The sequence below is a fragment of the Salmo salar genome, chromosome ssa16 (genome assembly GCF_905237065.1).
Source record: "Salmo salar chromosome ssa16, Ssal_v3.1, whole genome shotgun sequence".
NCBI classification, from domain to species: domain Eukaryota; kingdom Metazoa; phylum Chordata; class Actinopteri; order Salmoniformes; family Salmonidae; genus Salmo; species Salmo salar.
In genome coordinates, this window is record NC_059457.1 from 28,335,625 (window position 1) to 28,359,990 (window position 24,366).

Here is a 24,366-nt window from a genome sequence, read left to right on the forward strand (position 1 = left end):
TATTACTCTACGTGTAGTAAGTGTAGTAATCCAATGATCTAACAGCTGTCAGCGTCAGTTTGTGACTGTAATGTAAGGGATCCCCCTAATCTTCTGAAGGTAATGTCAGTACAGTAGTCCAGTGGTTGAGGAAAATCTGAGCTTGCAGTGGGAATAACTAGGAGATAGAGCCGCTGTAGTGATTTGCATGTCAATATTTGCACTGCTCTGCACATTCCTGCGCTATTCAATTTTTACAGAATATCGTTTTTTTGTTCTGAAAACAAAAAATGCCTTGCTAGAATGAGATCTGGGGGATATGAATAATCCCATTCTGAAAAGAAAAACCTCGTCTCCAATGAGTTGCAATGTAGCATTAAGAATTCACATCCAATATTCACCATTAAAGGATCAACCTTTAATAATTGATATATCTTCAATATATTTAGTCAACACCACACTTTTCCTCGCTCCTAAATTATGCTCTCCAGGTACAAATGAAGCTATAGCATATTTGAGAGGCGCAGGGGAAAATGCTCACTCTGACAACAACTGTCTTTGTGGTGCTTATGTCAGCACTAAAGCGCTAGTTACAGAACGCAGTACGCTATGACAGAGTCCCGGGGAGCAGTTAGCATGGGTAAGGCAAAACCTTTGTTTTCTTTTTGTAAACGATTTTCTGTTCATTTGCTGGGCTTTAATAAGTGCAGTGTTCTCTTCATGTGGGCTTTGATCTCAGGGCTGTTTGGTACACATTGAAGGGCAGAGGGGGACACAGAGGGGGCTTCAATTGTACATGTGCTCTGAGTGACATGTCATCCTCAGTCTCCAAAGGGCCTTTATGTGATGTGAATCAGTGTCCTTGAACTGCACAGCGACGAACACGGACAGAGCCCCTCTAACAAGCTGTGCCCTATGAGGAGCTGGACTTCAATACCACATGAGGCTGAGGCTAGGCAGTCCTCTCACCATGCTCTATCCATTGTGAAATCCAAAGCCAGCCACACCAGGGTTTTATCCTCCACCGAGGATCTTGGTCATTACCTTTTTCATTCTTTCTGTGGATGGGTATTTTGTGACGGCGTGAATGCTGCGGTAGGATTCACAGTACATTATCTGTGTGCCTCAGCAGGTCCCCCTTCTCTTTGATGTGGCCTGTGTGTGGAGGCCATCTCACAGTGTTGTGAGTAATGGGAGGCTGCTGAGATGGGCTTTAGCATGACTGACCGTCTCACTGTGCCTGGCTTTGATGTCCTAAGCAGGCAGCAGGGCTGCCTGGCAGGCAGGCAGAGAGGCAGGCAGAGAGGCAGGCAGAGAGGCAGGCAGAGAGGCAGGCAGAGAGGCAGGCAGAGAGGCAGGCAGAGAGGCAGGCAGAGAGGCAGGCAGAGGCAGCGAGGGAACATGGCAGGCAGGCAGGGAGACAGGGGAGATAGGCAGGCAGGAAGACAGGCAGCCAGGAAGACAGACAGGCAGGCAGACAGGCAGGGAGGGAGACAGGCAGGCAGGGAGACAGGCAGGCAGGCACGGTTAATGGGTTCAGCAGCAGTGAGCAGCGCTGGTCAAGCCCAGACACAGAGCCAGCAGCTGCCTGCCTCACACGGAGAGGCAGTTAACACCACAGCTCGTGTCAATAGATATTGACTCCCAGATCTGAAGTACTTAGGCACAGTGCCTTTCTGTTTGACCATCGCCCCCTGCGGGAATTCATTTTAAACCACTCACACTATTTGAAGTGTAGTCTGACTGGGAGCCCCAGGATAAGCCATTCATCAGGGCAGCTTGCTCAGTTATACCCAAATATTGACTTGAACTGATGGCGTAGGTGACTTAATGGCTTATTTGATGTCATTGTTCTGTATTTATTCTTCATTTATCTCTACCAGAAAAATGCTTATTTCACCGTTAAAATGACCGTAGATTTAGATTGGGTTCTTTTTTTACATAGTAAACCACAAAGCCTCTCCTAGTCAGACTGGAGACAAACCCTTTTTTACTGTTGAGTGCACCGAGCATTCAGAGGTTTGTGTAGTAGTGGAGTAGAGGGTGTTAGCTGGTGAGGCTTTGTGCACTCAGGTCCTTGCTGCTGTAGATAGGGCTTTGTGAGCTATCCTCATCTGTGTGTGTGCCCAGCCTAGCCCAGCGCACCGCCGTTTCCACTCCCTCTGCCTTCACCTGATGTGGCACAGTCTCTGTCAGGCCTGAGCGAGCATCCAGCCCTGCTTCTTCTCGCAGCTGGGGGGGGGTTAGGGGAAACGAGCAGCAGCCTAAGCCTGGAGGAGCTCAGAGCCTGGAGCCTGTGGGCAAGAGAGGGGGCTGGGAGCTGAGAGCTGGGAACTGGCCTCAGTGGAGAGGAGGCAGCTATAGACACAGTCATAGTGACAGCCCTGCACTGCCACCCAATGGCCAGGGCCCGTCATCACAGCCCTGTTTCTCCACCACCACCCCAGCAAGTTTTAAAGGCCCATTGTAGTCAAGATACTGTTTTACTGTGTTTTGTATCATATTGTACAACAGCTAATGAAACTAAGTCTGTAAAAGTGTGAAAAAATGTGATCAGTGTTATTTTCTGATTGTATTTTCAACCAGCAACTATCTACACTGGACCTTCTAAAAAGCCTGTTTTCATTGGCGTCTTGCCTGGTGACATCACCAAGCGGTAAATTAATTAATAGACCAATAACAAAGATAGTTCCAAACCAATCTGCCAATAACCGTTTGTTTTAAGTTTTCCCCTCCCCACTTAAACCACTCCCAGACAGTCCTAGCAAAATTCTTCCTTGAGAAATAGTTTTTTGCTTGTTGCCCAGGAATGATTTGGTATTGATATAAAAATGGCTGCATTGGGCCTTTAATTACTGCACGCTTCACTTATTATGTAAGTAATGAGGCTGAAAATTCGCAACACACTGCACCTCAAATGCTCATGCAGGGAGAACACAAAAACAAACAATGGAGTGCACTGCCCATAATGCCAGTGTTCATACAGAGATAACCAAAACAACAACCGACTCGACACAATGCAGAAATTCATAATGATTAATTATAAAGTAACCCTCTCAGCGAGCCTGTCAAAACCTGGCTCCTGGTTCGTTTTCCCTCTAATCTAGGCAGACTAGGTGCATTAGCCCCCATTGTACCGCAGGATACACAGCCATCTAGGTGTTTTCCATATGAGAACTGACTAGTGCGTGTGCCACTGCTCTTTTTGTTCATTTGACTGAAATGTAGGCTAATTCTGCTTCTAGGGGCGAGGTCTGGTTGACTCTACCAGTGATAAGAGAGCAGGCTAACAGAGATTCCTGAATGGAGGGACTGTGTGTGTAAAGTGGTACAGGGTTAGTGGATCAGCGGCCATCCCCTGGGCATGCCTCAGGGACACTGACATTATCCACATGACACAACAGACGCTCCCAGGCAGCTGATGAAATGGACCTCTGAGTCCTCTGGATGGAGCCTCAGTGAAGGCCCATTTGATGTGATCAAATTCATTTGAAGGGATTGGATGTGAAGGTAATACAGAGCTCCAGTCTACCCTGGCCTGAAAGACAGACCGCTCTAGAAGAGGACTAGGCCTGGTGTTTAAAGCTAGTGGAGAGACTACTTTGTCATAGCGCGCACTGGTTGGAATGGTTCATGAAGAGTAAAATGATACATTTTCAGCACAAGTAAGAGTAGGCGGTTTGATAGTGCTCTGTGCTTTGATTGGCTATCTGTGCAGTTGGAGGGAGCCACTATAGAGCAGGAATCCAACTGTAATCTTTCCTCCGTGTAGATCAGATAGCTTAGTTTGTCTGGTGCTACGGAGTGCTGTAGCGGTGGCAGCCTGAGATGCTGGCATTATAGATACAGATCTAGTGTCGAGCCAGAGAGAGACGTGGCGTCAGAGCCCGCAGTGATAAAGCATGAGAGCTGTAGCACAGGCTGGGTGTTCTGTGTCTCAGCTGCCTCTCTGTGTCCTGCTGCCCTGTGGCGTGCTGCTCTGCTCCTTTACAGGAAACCGGGATGGATGAGACCTGCCCCCACATGCCTGTGTCCTCTGTGCCCGCTAAATCACACACAGGCCTGTCAGCAGTGGAACACTGTCACCCCCCTGAACTCTACTTCACTTTACTACTGTTTCAACCAACAGACTCCATCCCCTTCCCTTCCAACCACCTCTCTGGGCCTCATATAGCTACTCACCAGCCCAATAGGAATGTTATCATTTTTGTGGCCATACTGAATTTAATCTGGGATTACTGCTTGGGTTTGGCGGGTTTTGAAGTCATGTTTTCCACTGGAGAATAATAGTCTGTCATTCAGTAGGGCTAGGATTACCACTGTGTAGTGGAATGGGGTTTGTGGGTCGCTGTGACTTTTCCTTATGTAATTTGTGCCTGCAATATAAATTGACACTTTGTTTACAGTGGTTGGCACGTGGCTCAGTGAAGACTTAAAATGGCCTCCTTCATGCACGACTCGTTGTGTTGTGTAGAAGTGAGGATTCAAAGCAAATGGATGAGATATTTTTGAAGCACAGTGCTCTTTCATGTATCAGCATGCATCCAAGGTAAAGGTGTTGTTCTGTAACTTGTGACAGCAAAATGTTGATATATATTTTTTTCTCTCCAGCTCAAATCGAAATAATTCCCTGCAAGATCTGTGGAGACAAATCATCAGGCATCCATTACGGTGTGATAACATGTGAAGGCTGTAAGGTAAGCTCCCAGAGAACGAACATGTGGGTGTTAGGGGGAAAGGAGAGAGACAGGAAGCAGAAAAAGTGGAGAAACTTACAAATAAATACCTTTTGAACATGTTGTCTAACTTTTTAAACAATCTTGCGAGAGACTATAAAATGTAAACACACAGAGAGCATCGTCATTAAAATGGTCAAGCCACACAGAGGACATCACAGAGCCTCACTATTAGCAGGACAAAGTGACTCCTCTGCCTTGTACTGCCTCCCTTCCCAGGGACATGCTGCTTCAGTGTTTCTCCTTCTGCTGCAGCTTGTTTTTCTTGAAATAAAATCATCAAAAGAAGAAGTTCTTTGAATTATAACGGATTGTTGGCTGTATGCCGCTTTTATTGAAGCTAGCTTTTGTACTGTTTCAAATACACCAGGCATTCACGTTGAGGGGAATGTATTTTGTGCTTCTAGTGTATTCTTGATCCTGTGCTTGTCACCAGGCGAGTCATTAGTATTCCTCTGACAGGCAGCAGCACCTTTGCTGTTTTCCTCCTGTGTTACAGAGAGACAGGGGCTCTTTCAGCTGCTCCTCAGAGCGCCTCTCTCTCTCTCTCTCTCTCTCTCTCTCTCTCTCTCTCTCTCTCTCTCCCTCAGACAGGAGCTAGCTGCCGGGAGAAACAAAACGCTGAAGAATAAGCTGCTGAAATGTATCTTTAATGATTGCTAATTACTCCAGGCAGAGAGGCATTTAATGATATGTGCGAGTACAAGAGTTTGGACCATAAATCACAGCATTATTAAAGAGTGCTGCTTGTCACTAGCAGTTCTAGCCAGGCTCCCGTAATGGCTGCCATTATGAAGCAACTTGGCAGCTGTCAGCTGTTTTCTTGTAATTAAACAGCCAATGAGCAGCTAATTAAGACATATGTGTATGGAGCAGTGGAGTGAGGCATGTTAATGATGTGCCGGAATCAATTCATTAAGTCAAAGGATGAGGAATCCAATCGGGGTGCGTGTGCCATCCTGTGTGCCATCCTTTAGCGCCGCACATGTTGGAGCCCTGTTAATCAACACTAATAACCCAGACTATAGAAAGATACTGCCTACCATTACGATCATAGCCAAACACACCACCCCCTGCAGTACACATTGTTAAAACACACCACCCCTTCAATAAAACAACATGGCGCTTTATACAACTGACACTAGAACACAATAGCCTGCAAAGCAATGGCATGGCAGTATTCTTGTACGTTTATTTTAACGACAGTACCCTCCATAGTGATGCATATTGTCGGCTCCATCACTCTCAATAAGTACCCAGTGAAACACAAGATCCTTTTATGTTTACAGGAATAAAAGCCAATCAGTCATTGGATACAGCAGGGCCACTGTGGTTGATATTATAATCAGTGCGGTCACCCCCTCCCTCTCTCCGGTCTTAGGGCTTCTTCAGGAGGAGTCAACAGAGCAATGCGGCCTACTCATGCCCCCGTCAGAAGAACTGCCTGATTGACCGCACCAGCCGCAACCGCTGCCAGCACTGCCGGCTGCAGAAGTGTCTGGCAGTGGGCATGTCACGGGACGGTACGTACAGCGTCTACTCGACAGGAGGGGACAGACATGCTTCTAAGGCAGGACAACCTATGAAAGTGAATAGAACATTATAGACAAGTAGAACAACTGGAATATGCTCTGACTGAATTACCGATAGATGTAACAGATTGTTATATCATAAAGGACACCACTCTTAATGTGATTAGAGTAGGAAATGGTAGTCTAGACAAACGTCATTGACATAGCTGCCTGTGTATGTTCCACTAGTAATTGGCGTGGCCGTGGGGGTAAGTTGGCAGGTGTGACAGAAAGTAGGTCTGATGAATAGAGGGGTTGTTAGGAGGTGTCATTAGTGCTGGACTGGTGCAGGTGAGGCGGGGGAATGGGAACACACAGGTGAGTGTCTATGGGGGAGGATGGGGGTCAGAGTAGAGAATTATGGTCTAGACCAGGGTTTCCCAAACTGGGTGCACGTTTTTTATTTTTTTGCTCTAGCACTACACAGCTGATTCAAATAACCAGCTCATATTCTAGTTTTGATTATTTGAATCAGCTGTGTATGCAATGGGCAAAAATCTAAATGTGTAACCAGGGGGGCCCAGGACAGAGTCTGGGAAACTCTGGTCAAGACAGACGTCATTGACTGTGTACATTCCACTAGTAACTGGCATGGCCGTGGGGTAAGTTGGCAGCAAAAGACACCACAGACCACAGACATGCTATCAGGACAGGCCAAGGTTACTCCATCCTTCACTCAGCACCGCACTCCCCTCTGCTCCGCTCACTTCCACTCTGTCCACACACACATGGGTCATCTGACACTCTGCCAGTCCCCAGAACACTGTCTGAGAGGGGGGGCTCACTCTCATGTCCAGCTCTGTTTAGTCTGCAGGACTCCGTGAAACACAAAACCTGTCTTGTATCTGATATCCCTGTCATACACAAACCAAGATCTCATTATTTTACCATGCGTGCTTTTTCTGTCAGCTTTTTGGTATACCTGTAAGGAGTAGGGGTAAAAAACATGGTCAATTAAAGCCACCTAAAGACCTAATCATGATTCCTCCATTTTCTCAATCGTGTAACCAAAATACAGGTATCAGGTCTGTGTGAATAGTAATCAGCTTTTTTTCCCAGTAAATGAATTAACACGTCCATTGTTTAACACCTCTCTAATTTGAAATGCAAAACACCCCCAATGGTTTAACATCACTAGCAGAGAGATGCTGCTGCCTACAGTACATACAGTACAGACTTGAAATCATTCGCCACTTTAATAAATGTAACACTAGTCAATTTAATAATGTCACTTTAATAATGTTTACATATCCTGTATTACTCATCTCATATGTATTATTGTATTCTATACTATCTATTGCATCTTAGCCTATGCCGCTCTGACATTGCTCATCCATATATTTATATTCATATATTCTTATTCCTTTACTTAGATTTGTGTGTATTAGGTATTTGTTGTGGAATTGTTAATGTTACTTGTTAGATATTGCTACACTGTCGGAACTAGAAGCACAACCATGTGTATGTGACCAATAACATTTGATTTGATTTGAACACCCCCCACCCCTCCCAATTTGCTAGTTACCCACTGATATGTATGAAAAGTGTATACCTGCAAGAAAATTGTAAATAAGGGTCTGTTTTAAAGGGGTTCATATATACATTGCCTTATATTTTTTACAGATATACCACAGAAATCTTCTGTCTGAAGTGGGTATGAGTTGGCCCGTAAGCTGTGACTAATTTGGGCTTACTGTAGGTTACTCCCTTGGTGTAGTTGGAGTTTTTATGCAATAAAGATGTTAGTGTTTAAGGTTTCGCTAATACCCCCTGAAACACATACATCTCCTTACCTGTTATAGACAGGCTAAACTTGAGACACAGGCCAGTGTTATGTCAGTGTCAGTAGTAAAGGAGTGTCTGCTCTCTCCCTCTTTCTCTCCCTACAGCGGTAAAGTTTGGGCGCATGTCGAAGAAACAGCGGGACAGCCTGTATGCGGAGGTGCAGAAACACCGGCTGCAGCAGGCGCAGCGTGACCACCAGCAGCAGCCCGGCGAGGCAGAGCCACTCACGCCTACCTACGGCCTCTCGGCCAATGGCCTCACAGAGCTCCACGATGACCTCAGTGGCTATATGGACAGCCACACCCCCGACGGCAGCAAGCCCGACTCAGCAGTCAGCAGCTTCTACCTGGACATCCAGCCCTCCCCTGACCAGTCCGGCCTGGACATCAATGGCATCAAGCCTGAGCCCATCTGCGACTTCGCCCCCGGCTCAGGCTTCTTCCCCTACTGCTCTTTTACCAACGGAGAGACATCCCCCACCGTGTCCATGGCTGAGCTAGGTGAGGAGCAGGGGGAGACAGGAGGGGGGAGGAGGGGGGAGAACAACTCAACCGTGGGGCAAACGACACAAAGGTTTCTTAAAATAGCAGGAGGTTGGAGACTCATCTCCAACACTCATTAAAATAGCCTCTTTTTTGTAATTAGTTTCCATTAATTAGGGCCAATCAGGATCCAGCAGGGCACTCATCTGGGGAAATCATTTTTTTAGGCTCCCCTGTGCCTTGGAACTCCTTTTAACAGATGTGTTTTCAAAACCATTTACATTTTTATACTCAATATTTCTCTCTGAGCAAATGTGACCTTTGTTTCAATGAGTAATATTGTGCGGCTGACTGCCCCTCCTCCCCCTCTGTTTGGGTCACAGCTAGATTGGGTTTGGCTGAAGCTTCAGCTGGGAGCTTCCTGGAGGCAGTAAAAGGAAATGTCAACAAGCCTCTTCCCAGTCAAAAAAAGCCCACACTCTCCTCCTAGTTGAAAGCTCAGTAAATAAATTGTATTTTTCTGTGGCGTAGTTCATCTGTGAGGTCTTCCCATTCCCTGTGAGCAGCATTCAGGTCTGACACTGTTCTGATGTGCTGTGCTGTGCTACGTGGTTGTGTTGCAGAGCACCTGGCCCAGAACATCTCCAAGTCCCACATGGAGACGTGTCAGTACCTGAGAGAGGAGCTGCAGCAGATGACCTGGCAGGCCTTCCTGCAGGAGGAGATGGAGAGCTACCAGACCAAGGTATGGTAAACTTCCATCTTCCATCACCAGTATCACGACCATATTACCAGTACTCACTGTTCTGCCAACACAATACAACACAACTCCTGGGTCGTTCCACAAAATGAGTCCCTTTTGCATCCCTTTGAGTATACAAAACATTAGGAACACGTGCTCTTTCCATGACATAGACTGACCAGGTGAATCCAGGTGAAAGCTATGATCCCTTATTGATGTCAACTGTTAAATCCACTTTATTTAATGTAGATTAAGGGGAGGAGACAGGTTAAATAATACTTTTAAGCCTTGAGACAATTGAGACATGGATTGTGTATGTGTGCCATTCAGAGGGTGAATGGGCAAGACAAAAGATTTAAGTTATTTTGAACTGGGTATGGTAGGAGGGGCCAGGCACACCGGTTTGTGTCAAGAACTGCAAAGCTGCTGGGTTTTTCACACTCATCAATTTCCTGTGTGTATCAAGAATGATCCACCAAGGACATCCAGCCAACCACACAATTGTGGAAAGCATCGGAGTCAACATGGGCCAGCATCCCTGTGTAATGCTTTCGACACCATAGAGGGGGATGCAGCTCAATATTAGGAAGGTGTTCTTAATGTTTTGTACACTCAGTGTATATATAGGTATATTAAGTAGAAATCGTGCACTCATATTGAATTTTAAATGCCCGTTATATTAAACAAAGTGCCCTTTAATATAGACCATATGGAAAATTCAATAAATCAGGTTTTTCATATGAATAAAGACTTGCTAAATGCCAAAATTCAGCATTTTGACATTTCCCTCTGTGACTTCTAGGAAGATTTTAACCCACTTATCCCAAACATTTCTCCACGTTTTCACCATCATTGTATTTTGTTGGTTTGACAAAGTCCTTTCTGAAGATGATTTATTTCATGCGATTAGTGATACATTTTAAAGGTGCAAAAAATCGGTCCCTCATTTTAAGGTCAACCCTGTTACAGTATTTGAACTGAACTCTTGTACAACTATTCCTTTTTAAATACAGTATTTTTGTTCAAAATAAACATTGAAGATCTGATAGTCAAATCATAGTGTAAAAGCAGGTAAGCTGGTTCTATTCTTTTTTTACATTTTCTGGTGTTTTGTGGTGGAAAACTGAGCGGTTCGAGCATAACAAGGCAGTTAACCCACTGTTCCCCGGTAGGCCATCATTGTAAATAAGAATTGACTATCCTAGTTAAATAAAGGTTAAAAGAAAAAAAGGAAAAAAGAACACGTCAAACCTGTTACCCATAGATAGACAGGCTAGAAATGTTTTAACAATTGAAAATATTTTTTGAAGTGTTCAATTGCACCTCCCTGTTGCACACAACAAGCTTCCATTCCCCTTTATTTGACACTCAATAGGCACTAACTATAGTAAAAAAATAATATTTAACCTCTTAAGATGGGAAAACAACATGTTTTTTTTATTACGTTAAACATGTGCTCTTCAAGTTACACTACCCAAAAGGGAGTCATTTCGTGGAACGACCCAACTAGCTAATTCCATCCCATCCTTTTCTACACCAGATAAGCCTTTTCTCTCTCGTTTCCCCATAGCCCCGGGAGGTCATGTGGCAGCTGTGTGCTATCAAAATCACAGAGGCCATCCAGTACGTGGTGGAGTTTGCCAAGCGCATCGACGGCTTCATGGAGCTGTGTCAGAACGATCAGATAGTGCTTCTGAAAGCAGGTATGACAGCCCGTCAACACGGCCCACTGCCGTCTCTCTCCCACATCCCCCTCCACCCCCCTCAGGCGTTGTCACAAGGGCATAGCTGACCTGACTATACAAAGCCTCCCTCACATACTGACTGTGTGTGTCACAGAGCCAGGAGGCTCCACCCTGCCTGCTTTCTCCCTCTGTTCCTCTGTCCCTCTGTTCCTCTGTCCCTCTGTTCCTCTGTCCCTCTGTTCCTCTGTCCCTCTGTTCCACAGCTTATCTGTGTCTCTTTCCTTGTGTCTCTGTCCCTCTATGTCTCTGTCTCTCTGCTCATTACAGAATAACAGTATTCAGGTTTATAGGCATTAAAGGGACTACAGTGTTGCTGAGCTGAGACACTAGCTATCATGAAGGCTGCCTCCTCTCTCTGCTCTGCCGTTGATGATATCTGCCCAAACTAATCGCTTCTCAATGCACACACACAAAAACACACACACATACGTACACAAAGAAATAAACAAACCCATCCGCCTCCCATGGGTATTTATCTCAGTTTTCCCTGGGTTTTTATTTGCATTAGCATTGCCAAAATTAATAATGAAATGGTGACAGAGATCTCTTGTCTAATGTGACATTTTAAACCAGTTCCATCTCATAAAGTGCAGTGATGTTTTCTATTACACCTCTTTTACCCTCCAATCCAGTCCCACACTGCACAGTCGTGTACAGCATTGTGTTTCAGTATCCTTTTTTTATTGGGGTAACAATTTTCAGTATATAAATTTAATGTTATTACTCGTTCCAGTCTTTTATGTCATGGGTTTCTGTTTAAAAGGAATCGGGGGTATAACACACAAATGAAGGAGGAAAAACGATCAAATATTGCATATGGTGTGTTGGGCCTAGTGATGCCTGACTGGCAACTCTAACTGGATCTGTGGAAGAGAAGAACCCAGATTTAGCATTATGGTATTTCTGTCTCCTCTGCAGGCTCTTTGGAGGTTGTGTTTGTGAGAATGTGCCGTGCCTTCGACTCTCAAAACAACACAGTCTATTTCGATGGAAAGTATGCTGGGCCCGATGTGTTTAAGTCATTAGGTAAGTGCTGCAAGTGGCCAATGCTGTGCACGTGTGTGCATGCATGTGTGCATGTGTGTGTGTGTGTGTGCGCAAGTGTGTCTGCAAATGTGAGCTTGTGTGTGTGTGTAGCACTTATTTGCACAAAGTTGCATTGCTTTATAACAGACAAAGTTGTAATGAGAGCCAGGAAGCTAACACTGAGAACTCATCCCTGCCTCACCTGGCTTTCTCCTCTCCCCAGTGGATACATATGGCAGAATAACGTTCTTAGTGAATCACTGCTGCTCCATATAACTCCTGTTAGGCTGCAATAAATAAAGCCAGATTGAATGCCCTTTGGGAGAGTTATATCAAAACCATCATTGAAAGTCAGCCATAGAATATCTCAGGTGGAAGCAAATAGCATTTGCTTTTGAATGCCATGACATTACTAAGACTCTCTACAGTGCGTTCTCCCGTGCATCCAAATGCCTTTGGAGGAAATTAATGTGTCCTAGCAGCAGTGTGAAAGCATAGTGAGAATGCATAAACCGGTCTGTCTGTGTGTGCGTTGTGCATGCACGTTCGTGCGTGTGTGCAAGACTGAAGAGGAACAGTGCTGTGCTATTCAGTGTCTTGAATGTGGCTTCCCTAACAAGCCTTCCAGTGTCCTCAGTCAGTCAGTCAGACAGACAGTGCTCCAGAATGGAGAGGCTCGGGGCCGGAACAGGGGAGCAACAATCCCTAATAATTGATCTAACTAAAAGACTCATTTGTGACCTCATTCCAGGTTGCGTAATTCCACCCAACTGCCAGAATGGGACTAGTCGGGGAGGGAAAAGTCAGTAAAAGCATTGCTTGTTCCGCCTCAGACGCTCCCCTGTGCTGTCAGTGCACTGCACCTCTCCCCTCTCTGCCTGTGTGCCTCTCTCCCAATAAAGATCAAGAGTGTGACTTGCTCTTTGGTCTGCCTCACCCTCATCCCCAACCGTCTGTCTCTGTGTCTGTGTCCTTTGCTGTGGCAGGCTGTGACGACTTGATCAGCTCCGTCTTCGAGTTTGGGAAGAACTTGTGTTCTATGCACCTGTCTGAGGATGAGATCGCCCTGTTCTCCGCATTCGTGTTGATGTCTGCAGGTAGGTGTCGTTCGCAGTACAAGAAATGACAGATTTACAGATACACACTGCAGGGTCTCTTATGGACCCTCTTGCCCTGAAACTACTCCAAACAGCATTCCACTGAACACCATCCATCCAGCATGTCCCTCAATTAGACACAGAAGTCAGAAATCAGTATAACTGATTACTGAGTGTTGCTGAGTACAACATACATTGAGTTGACAAAACATTAAGGACACCTGCTCTTTCCATGACATAGACTGACCAGGTGAATCCAGGTGAAAGTTACCTTATTGTTTGTTAAATCCACTTAAATCAGTGTAGATGAAGGGGAGGAGACAGGTTAAAGAATGATTTTTAAACATTGTGCCATTGAGAGGGAAAGACTTAAGTGCTTTTGAAAGGGGTATGGTAGTAGGTGCCAGGCGAACCGGTTTGTGTCAAGAACTGCAACGCAGTTTCCCTTGTACATCATGAAGGATTCACCACCCAAAAGACATCCAGCCAACTTGACACAACTGTGGAAAGCATTGGAGTCAATATGGGCCCGCATCCCTGTAGGACGCTTTCGACACCTTGTAGAGTCCATGCCCCGACAAGGCCAAAAGTGTGTGCAACTCAATATTAAATCAAATCAAATTTTGTTTGTCACGTGCCGAATACAACAGGTGTAGATCTTACCATGAAATACTTACTTACAAGCCCTTAACCAACAATGCAGTTTGAAGAAAATACATATTTACTAAATAAACTAAAGTTTAAAAAAAGTAACACAATAAAATAACAATAACAAGGCTATTTACGGGGAATACCGGTACCGAGTCAATGTGCGGGGATACAGGTTAGTCGAGGTAATTGAGGTAATTTGTACATGTAGGTAGGGGTAAAGTAGATAATGAACAGCGAGTAGCAGCAGTGTAAAAACAAGGGGGGGCAGTGTCAATGCAAATAGTCAGGGTGGCCATTTGATTAATTGTTCAGCAGTCTTATGGCTTGGGGGTAGAAGCTGTTAAGGAGCCTTTTGGATCTAGACTTGGCGCTCTGGTACCGCTTGCCATGCAGTAGCAGAGAGAACAGTCTATGACTTGGGTGACTGGAGTCTTTGACAATTTTTGGGGCCTTCCTCTGACACCGCCTAATATAGAGGTCCTGGATGGCAGGAATGTTGGCCCCAGTGATGTATTGAGCCGTACGCACTACCTTCTGTAGCGCCTTGCGGTCGAATGCCGAGCAGTTGCCATACAAGGCAGTGATGCAACCGCTCAGAATGCTCTCGAAGTTGCAGCTGTAGAACTTCTTGATGATCTGGGGTCCATGCCAAATCTTTTCATTCTTCTGAGGGGGAATAGGCGTTGTCGTGCCCTCTTCACCACAGTCTTGGTGTGTTTGGACCATGATAGTTTGTTGGTGATGTGGACACCAAGGAACTTCAAGCTCTCGACCCACTCCACGACAGCCCCGCCAATGTGAATGGGGGCCTGTTTGGCCCTCCTTTTCTTGTAGTCCATGATCAGCACATTGAGGGAGAGGTTGTTGTCCTGGCACCACACTACCAGGTCTCTGACCTCCTCCCTATACAGTGCCTTGCAAAAGTATTCATCCCCCTTGGCGTTTTTCCTATTTTGTTAAATTATCTGTAATATAAATAGATTTTTATTTGGATTTCATGTAATGGACACACAAAATAGTCCAAATTGGTGAAGAGAAATAAAAACAAAAACGGAAAAGTGGTGCGTGCATATGTTTTCACCCCCTTTGCTATGAAGCCCCTAAATAAGATCTGGCGCGACCAATTACCTTCAGAAGTCACGAAATTAGTTTGATTGCACACAGGTGGGGTTTATTTAAGTGTCACATGATCAGTATATATACACCTGTTCTGAAAGGCCCCAGAGTCTGCAACACCACTAAGCAAGGTGCACCACCAAGCAAGCGGCACCATGAAGACCAAGGAGCTCTCCAAACAGGTCAGGGATAAAGTTGTGGAGAAGTACAGATCAGGGTTGGGTTATAAAAAAATATCAGAAACTTTGAACATCCCATGGAGCACCATTAAATCCATTATTAAAAAAATGGAAAGAATATGGCACCACAACAAAGCTGCCAAGTGAGGGCCGCCCACCAGGCAAGGATGGCATTAATCAGAGAGACAACAAAGAGACCAAAGATAACCCTGAAGGAGCTGCAAAGCTCCACAGTGGAGATTGGAGTATCTGTCCATAGGACCACTTTAAGCCATACACTCCACAAAGCTGGGCTTTACGGAAGAGTGGCAGAAAAAGCCAATGCTTAAAGAAAAAAATAAGCCAACACGTTTGGTGTTTGCCAAAGGCATGTGGGAGACTCCCCAAACATATAGAAGGTAGTACTCTGGTCAGATGAGACAGAAATGTAGCTTTTTGGCCATCAAGGAAAACGCTATGTCTGGCGCAAACCCAACACCTCTCTTCACGCTGAGAACACCATTCCCACAGTGAAGCATGGTGGTGGCAGCATCATGCTGTGATGATGTTTTTCATCGGCAGGGACTGGGAAACTGGTCAGAATTGAAGGAATGATGGATGGCGGTAAATACAGGACAATTCTTGAGGGAAGCCTGTTTCAGTCGTCCAGAGATTTTAGACTGGGACGGAGGTTCATCTTCCAGCAGGACAATGACACTAAGCATACTGCTAAAAGAACATTTGAGTGGTTTAAGGGGAAACATAAATGTCTTGGAATGGCCTAGTCAAAGCCCAGACCTCAATCCAATTGAGAATTTGTGGTATGACTTAAAGATTACTGTACACCAGCAGAACCCATCCAACTTGAAGGAGCTGGAGCAGTTTTGACTTGAAGAATGGGCAAAAATCCCAATGGCTAGATGGGCCAAGCTTACAGAGACATACCCCAAGAGACTTGCAGCTGTAGTTGCTGCAAAAGTTGGCTCTACAAAGTATTGACTTTGGGGGGGCGAATAGTTATGCACGCTCATGTCTTCTGTTTTTTTTTCTTATTATTTCTTGTTTTTTTACAATAAAAAGGATTTTGCATCTTCAAAGTGGTAGGCATATTGTGTAAATCAAATGATACAAACCCCCCAAAAAATACATTTTAATTCCAGGTTGTAAGGCAACAAAATAGGAAAAATGCCAAGGGGAGTGAATACATTCGCAAGCCACTAAAGGCTGTCTCATCGTTGTCGGTGATCAGGCCTACCACGTTGTGTTGTCAGCAAACTTAATGATGGTGTTGGGGTTGTGCTTGGCCACGCAGTCGTGGGTGAACAGGGAGTACAGGTCGGGACTAAGCACGCACCCCTGAGGGGCCTCCTTGTTGAGGATCAGCGTGACAGATGTGTTGTTGCCTACTCTTACCACCTGGGCGTGACCTGTCAGGAGGTTCAGGATCCAATTGCAGAGGGAGGTGTTTAGTCCCATTGTCCTTAGCTTAGTGATGAGCTTTGCGGGAATGTTGAGCTGTAGTCAATGAACAGCATTCTCGCATAGGTGTTCCTTTTGTCCTGGTAGAAAAGGGCAGTGTGGCGTGCAATTGAGATTGCATCATCTGTTGGGGCGGTATTTGAATTGGAGTGAGTCTAGGGTTTCTGGGATAATGGTGTTGATGTGAGCCATTCGGAAGGTGTTCCTAATGTTTGGTATACTCAGTGTATTCATCCACTGTAGATTCTGTAAACATTGCAGTGCTGATAATGAGTGTGTTTCTTCTTCTCTGTGTAGACCGGTCCTGGCTCCAGGAGAAGGTGAAGGTGGAGAAACTCCAGCAGAAGATCCAGCTGGCACTGCAGCATGTCCTGCAGAAGAACCACAGAGAGGATGGCATTCTCACCAAGGTACACCTCACACCCACTCTAACTATATCTGTCATCTATAAGGGACACTATAAAGACCTGAACTCAGCTGGATTATCGAAACCTCTCCTGAACTGTGAAAAAGATTGTTTACAGTAATGCAGTGATCCATTATTGTATGAAAATTAAGCAGTAGATTTCACAGTTGGCAGCATACACAAGCTAAACTAAGTTCATATTTTTGAGCAGAGATGAGAAGATATGTAACAATGGCATGCAAGCTCCATAAGAAGTGTCAAGATTTCCTCTGCTTGAGTGCCTGTATCAATATTTACCAGTCTGTTTGCCCCTGTGTGAAAGTGAATTTAGAGATGTTTTTCTTTAGCGTATCTCCATGTCCTCGCCTTACTGTGAATCTAAATAACAGCCTGTCTCTTTTCTTTTCTCACACAGTTGATATGCAAAGTGTCAACACTGCGAGCGCTGTGCAGCAGGCATACAGAGAAGCTGACGGCTTTCAAAGCAATATACCCAGACATTGTGCGTTCCCACTTTCCCCCCTTATACAAGGAGCTCTTCGGATCGGACTTTGAGCAGTCCATGCCCATTGACGGGTAGCCAGTAGCCCTGCCAGGTGCCAGTGTGGCCACGCGGGGAATGTCATAGGGAGCATGAATCTGAGACACTTTAACGGTGCCCTGCACAAACCAGGACAGACGGCACGCTGCACACTTTTCTTTATTTTTCTTTCTTGAGGGGAGGGGAGGGGAGGGTTGGGGGGGGGTTGATTCTGTCTGTTTATTTCACTGGGTTTAGTTGTCTCCGTTTAGAACCCAGGTGGGACTCTAAGCCCAGGGGACATGAAGAAAAGTTGGAGACAATGCTTTCTCTTTGGATGAACTTGACCCTCTCATGCACATCATTCCAGCATGTTCCCAGGATGTCTCACACTGGTTAGCACTCATTGTTTTGACTTGTTTCCACAATAGATCATTTATGTATGGAGAAAATGATAGAATTTTTCTGTGCACATATCTAACCTAAAATTCTCCTCAGCAACCAATGATCTGGCTCTCCACTTCTCCTTAGGAGCTTCAATGTCCCATGTCTTATTGCATTGGAATACAGTTTCAATCTAAACCGAATCATATACACCAACGAAGATAGCTGCCAGTGCATGTTTATCCTCCATTAATCCTTGGTAAAGCTTCTGTGAGAATCACAAATAGAAATTCATTGCTGCTAATGTGCATATCCTGGTCAAGTTCAGCCCCTGTTCTCTTGTGTTTAGTTGTATGTTTGGAATGCAGTGTTTAGAATGAGAACTCACAGCGACTTTGAGAGAGGCTCCTTCAGTATGAGGCAATGTAAACGGCACCTCTCTATGGACAATCATCTAAAAAGAAAAGTAGAATTCTGGTAATTCTAGTCAAAACGCAATGATTTTAGCTGTCAAAGACTCCATCCACCATGGTTGCTTAGTGAAATCATGTAAGGCCATCTGCTATTAATCCTTGTGTGGACAGATACCCTGGAGAAACATAGGGCACCGCCACAACGATAAGGGTCCATTCCACCTGTTTTATAATGTACTACAGGGTATACGTATAAGTACTTACTATACAGAAAAAAGTAATGTTTATAGATTCTATTTTAAATAAAATGTATGATATTAGTAGTTAGACAATTCTTAATTGTTGAATTGATAAGGCACTTTTATTTGCACCTTTCTTTAATTTAAGACTTGTATATTACCTAGTGATGTGTTGCATGTGCACAAGAAATACCAGTGGAACCATGGTCACAGAGGCTTGTCCTGAGAGCTGCAGACACTGCTGTTCTGGGTGGGAGTTTGTTTTGGCTAGTTTGGGTTTGGCTGTGAGATTGCTAGGATGGTATGGTCTGGAGAGGCAGGCAAGTCACATTCACTCCATCACCTATTAGTTTAACACCCCCGACACACATGCATGCACTCTCAAACAAAAGCACACATGCACAATAAACCTGGGCTGAATTGCTGATGCTGAAGATGTTTCTGCTCAATCCAACGTCTCCATCTAGTGGAAAGTAGAGACACAGAAGGCCAGGTGATAGAGAACTTTTGAAATACAGTACAATTTCCCGATTAGAGAGCGGTCCACACAGGCCTCTGACCATCTGTTGATCCTTCTGTTTACCCTTACACGTTAGTGTGTTTGTGTTTTCAGTGTGGAGGAGTGACTGTGACTGCCTCTTCCCCAAGGCCTCAGCCAAGCTATGCCATTAGTTATGGGACAGAAAAGGAAAAGGGGGAAGAAGGAGATGTAATATTCAAAGCCTTGTCTGGTAGTAAAGCTTCTATTTTTGTAACATGTATAGTGAATTAAACTCATGAAAGAGAAGTCAGGCAGCACTTACTATATTCCCGCAATAATTAGAGAAGCTGTTGTTTGTATGACTAGTAGAGAAACATGACAATGGTAGAACAAGTGCTATTTTCAGAATGCTTTGTTGTTGTGGTTTTGTTGCGTGTGTCTTTCTTGTCAGTGTGGTAGAGAAGCGGTAGAAAACCCCCTGGATGTGCCATATAGTAGTAGTTGCTCCTGCTTTGCCGTCTACATGTCCATAATATAGAATGAATTGTTCTGACATTCCAGAAAACTCAGTGGTGGCTTGTAGAGAATTCCCATTTAATCCTGATATCCCTTTAGATAACCCATAACAGCAAGGGTGCAGTTTAGACACAACCCTCACCATAGTGTTATTTTATTTTTTTTGCGATCATTCCTCTGCCGTGAAATTTGTACAAGACAGAGAATCTTGTGCTGTCACCCCTCAGGGAAGAGTTATTTTACGCTTTCTGTTTGAAATTTGATCTGTTGTGTTGTTGGTCCTCATTAGGTTTAGTTTATGTTTTGTTCAGGGATGTTCAATATTAAGTGTTTAAGAAGAACATGTGAAATTCATTACTGAGTAGTATTTTCCATTGCTGATGTAAAGTACTTAAGGGGCTGTTGGCTAAGCACCAGAACTAGAAGTCAAGCTCATAACAAAAACAAACGCTATTTTTTTTCTATGTTTACAGTCAGTTTTCCCATTGGCCATACAGAATAGCTATTATTTTATCTACACTATATTTCTATTAGATACAATTCCAATGATAACGTTCTTCATGTGGACTCCAATGTCACCAGGGCCATTGTCACAAACGTATTATTATGATTACCCTCTGTGTTAGATAAACCAAATATACTTACGCAATATAAAATCTCTTCTTTAGGCTGTATTAATGCTGTGCTTAAATAAGGGCCTGGGTGACCACCAGTAGCCTCTACTCCCAACCAGTGAAGCCCAGTCTGTTTCAACCAGTGAAACCCAGTCTGTCTCAAACAGTGATTGACAATCCAGGTGATAGCGGGCCTGCCCTGTGGCCCAGTGAGAGAGACATGGATGCTCAGGGAGGTAACATACAGACAAACAGACCGGGGAAGCAGGTCTCTTTCCTCTGGACATAATGCATGCGTGGCATATGCTTTGCTATTTCATTCATTTATGAGCTTCTCATACTCTTTGACAGCTCTCGATTTATTATGGGAGGCAGGTTAACTTTTTTGTAGCACATTGGACATGCAGTACTGTACCTTCTTTTCACTAAGTCAGTCAAATCTTTGCTTTTTCTACGCTTGCCCCCTAGCATATTCTCAGCCAATAACTATTTGGTAGCTGTGTGTAAGTAACTATTATAGGTTTCTGCCAGGTAGCCACTGGAGTGGAATCCCATTTCCTGAAACAGATGTCATTCTCGGTCTCTATGTCTATCAAACTGGTCCTAAATTATAGGTCTGTTCACTGTGTTGTTATGTCCTCCTTTTAGTCTTTGTTTGTGTACGGTTTGATAGCAATATTGATTTGACAGTGGGAAATGATCAGAGGCATTGTGTCTGTCACAATTTCAACAAACATCTCTGCACCCACATGGCGTGGAGGGATACATCATCCTGCATGCTTTCATTTTAGACATATTTCGCAAAGGATTGCTGGTGAGTCTGCTAGTCTATCAATGTGAATAACACCTTATGGTCCTTCTGTCTCTGCTCTCTGTGTCACTCGTGTAAACAAGCAATAGTGTGCGTGTGTGTGTGTGTATGTGTGTTTGTGTACTCACTGTGTGCATAAGATAAACCCCAGACAAGGCTTTAATAAACTAAGAGGAAAAGGGTTATGTGAATGAGGAGTCTGGTAGGTCTTGGCTTTCCCTGGATTTGGTAACACAGAGATTGTTCCATCCCGTATAGGGTTTAAGTGTTATAAGCATGACATAATACCTCTTTACAATTTATAGTCCTTCAAAGCGCACTGGAGCAAATGACTAACCACTCAGTCTCATGATGTGTTCAGTGCAGAGTAATTGGTAGAGAAAGAGACAAGTTGGCAGGGAACAACACACCACCCTGCATGTCATACATGTTATCTTGAGATGATTTGACTGCCTAGGAATCATGGGACTCCTATTTATTTGCCATAGAATATAGATTGTAAAGGTATGTGTGATGTCATGCTTACAACTGTGCTGTATTGAAGTGTTACCCAGATATATCAGTCAGTTGAATTGCATTTTAACAATACTCTCATTTTCCAAAGCACAGCTAATACAGTTTTAAGATTTAAAAAAAAAAACATTTTAGAATATAGTAAAAATGGAAAATTGAGAAAAAAAACTTCTAGCCATAATCGAATGTCAAGCAATAATATGTGGTGCATTATTTTAATTTTGTGCATAGGCTTTGGACATCTGCATGTAAATACACCTCTTATTTATCACTTTTGTTTTTGTTTTAATTTGTGTTATTTGGTTCTGGTTGTTATATTGTTTAATCAGTATATTTAATTGGTTCTGTTCCCAGGTGGAGGATAAAAGCTCAGCCTGTAAACTGTATATCTTCATTTCTCTCTCTCTCTCTCTCTCTCCCTCATCCTCAGCTTTTAATCAACAATATTTAATGTTATTATTGATCACATGTATAAAGGTAACTTTGTAACTTCTGTCTGTATAGGTAAGGAGAAAATACTGCTACTAAGGCCTACAAATATTTATATGTTTATCAAATACACCATGCTGTACAATATCTCTGATTTTAGTATGCTTCTCTCCTTTAGGATTAGATTGATAGTGGTAGGGTGTGCCAACATTTATTTTGTGTTATCTTGATGTGTGGTGCTAGGTAAGTTCATTTTGTGGACAAAGTCTTGATTCCTAGACTTGGCCACCCTATTAGTCCATTAATTTCATGAAGTATTGGTGCATTATTGATATTAGGACAATTAATGATAATGATTATGATAGTGGTAAATTTATTTCAAAACCAAGCCAGTACAGTACCTGTATCAGTGTGCTAGTCCTGGGATAAGGCTCTTATTTCCTTCTCACTTAAAAATGATTATCAAAACCAGTATCTACTAATGAACAGGTTATTATTTAAGGTTGCTCTTCTGATTTCTGAAAAAAAGTCTAAAAACAGCAGTATTGTTTTTATTTGTTCTGATTGTAAAAAACAACTTGCTGAGGCTGTAGCTGGTCATATTTGCAAATGCTGAGTATTTACCTCTTTAAGCTGTGTAGTACTTTACATAGGAAAGTACTGTGCTATTGTCCACTTAAAACAGCCATTTTATGGCTTCCTTATTTCAAAGTTAGTCTGCCCTGAAACAGTGTTTTTCTTTTAGACCAGTTTAGACCTTTTGGCACCACTGTTGTGTTATTAGAAAAAATGTACATGAAAAAGATCACCGTTAGAGGTTAGACATTTTTTGTAACCTTTTTTTTTTCCTTCTTTTCACTCAGTAGCAAATATCAGCCAGAATGTGCTTGCAATAATACACAATGTACTACACTGAGTGCCTCTCAGTGTTACAGGATGCATAAATGGTATTCAATTGTTATTGTTTTTGTTTTCCAAACATGTACTCAGCTGACAATGTATTTGCACGTAGGTTAACTCTGTCACCTATGTGTTACTACATTTTTCATATTCTGTCTTTATAAAGTACACATTTTCTTGTTTATTTAAGGCACCATGTTAGATATTCAGATTATATAAATACGTTTCTCCCTCTTGTCTGAGTAGCATAACTGGGAAGGATGTAGTAATGTAAAATTGTCAAATCGATGAAGTACATTCTGGCTGACAATATTGCATAAAAGATGACCTGCTGATCCAGGTTCTGGATTTGACAAAAGAATGGACAATCCACGTTGATGTTTTTCACTTTGTTTTGTGATCATAAAATGATGATTTCTTTATTGAGAACAGATAATTGACTAATGCATTGTATTTCAAATATTCATATGTGTATGCAAAAGATGCGTACAACACATCTGAATTTCTTTAATGTTCTGTGTTTAATGTAAGCTCAAGGGGTTGGGGTAACTTAATATGATGGGTCGAGTGTGGGTGGGATATTTCTCCTTGTGAAAGCAGTATGAACTGTAGAAAGCAGAAACCGGTATGTGGTTGTCACAAATTTTTAAGTCACATGTTTGCTACTTACGATGGGAACAGATGATCATGTACCTTTTTATCCAGCTCTTTTGAACTCTCTTTAGCAGGTAGTCTATTCACAAAAGTAGTTTCGCTCCTTCTTGTCTGATTCTTAAATATGGAAATAAGTATTTTGATTCATTTTGTACATACAGGTGTAAAGAAAAATAAGAAATGTAATGTTGTCTTTTAAATACTTTCCATTCTAATATGAATGTTGTTATATTGTACTTAGAAACTGTACCTTTAATATTACCTTTATTAAAAGTGCATTGGACACATCGATTTTAGATGTGCTTTATGTGCTGTTATCCCATAATAAAATTTACCGCTTGTAATGGGCTCTTAATTTCTGGTTGTCTCTCTATTGTCTGTCTCCTTTTATACACTACATCAGAGCTCTCCAAACCTGTTCCTGGAGTGTTACCGTCCTAACCTGATTCATTTTATCAACCAGCTATATTAGAATCTGGGGTGCTAGATTAGGGTTGGAGCAAAAACACTACAGGACGGTAGCTCTCCAGGAACAGGGTTGGAGAGCCATGCGACTACACAGATACTGTGCCTTCAGAAAGTATTCACAACCCTTGACTTTTGTTGTGTTACAGCGATAATAGTGTTTGACATGATTTTTGAACGACTTCCTCATCTCTGTACCCCACACATACAATTATCTATAAGGTCCCTCAGGGAGGGAAGGGCACCTATTGGTAGATGGGCCAAAATAAAAAAGCAGTCATTGGAATATCCCTTTAAGCATGGTGAATTTATTAATTACTCTTACATGCACCATACATGCACTCAAATGTATTCAGTTTGCCTTGCTGTTATGATTTTTGTTGTCCTTGATATCTTTTGGTTTTTGCATTGTTGTTTTCTGTTTTCCTTTCTCTTTGTCTTTTTTCTCTTTTGT

The 24,366-nt window shown here is 43.3% G+C and overlaps 1 protein-coding gene across 3 annotated transcripts in view; it reads left to right on the plus strand.

Moving 5' to 3' along the window:
• The window catches only part of LOC106573506 (nuclear receptor ROR-alpha A), a 270,918-nt gene extending 247,127 nt beyond the window's left edge, over window positions 1–23,791 (plus strand). For all 3 annotated transcript variants that reach the window (XM_014148624.2, XM_014148625.2, XM_014148628.2), the window contains 9 exons: window positions 4,591–4,676; window positions 6,097–6,238; window positions 8,176–8,571; window positions 9,177–9,298; window positions 10,866–10,998; window positions 11,959–12,066; window positions 13,053–13,163; window positions 16,865–16,977; window positions 17,389–23,791. In XM_014148624.2, the coding sequence (XP_014004099.1) occupies window positions 4,591–4,676; window positions 6,097–6,238; window positions 8,176–8,571; window positions 9,177–9,298; window positions 10,866–10,998; window positions 11,959–12,066; window positions 13,053–13,163; window positions 16,865–16,977; window positions 17,389–17,553 (1,376 nt within the window). In that variant the 3' untranslated portion in view covers window positions 17,554–23,791. The remainder of the gene's footprint in view (window positions 1–4,590; window positions 4,677–6,096; window positions 6,239–8,175; window positions 8,572–9,176; window positions 9,299–10,865; window positions 10,999–11,958; window positions 12,067–13,052; window positions 13,164–16,864; window positions 16,978–17,388) is intronic.
• The last annotated feature ends 575 nt before the right edge of the window (window positions 23,792–24,366 follow it).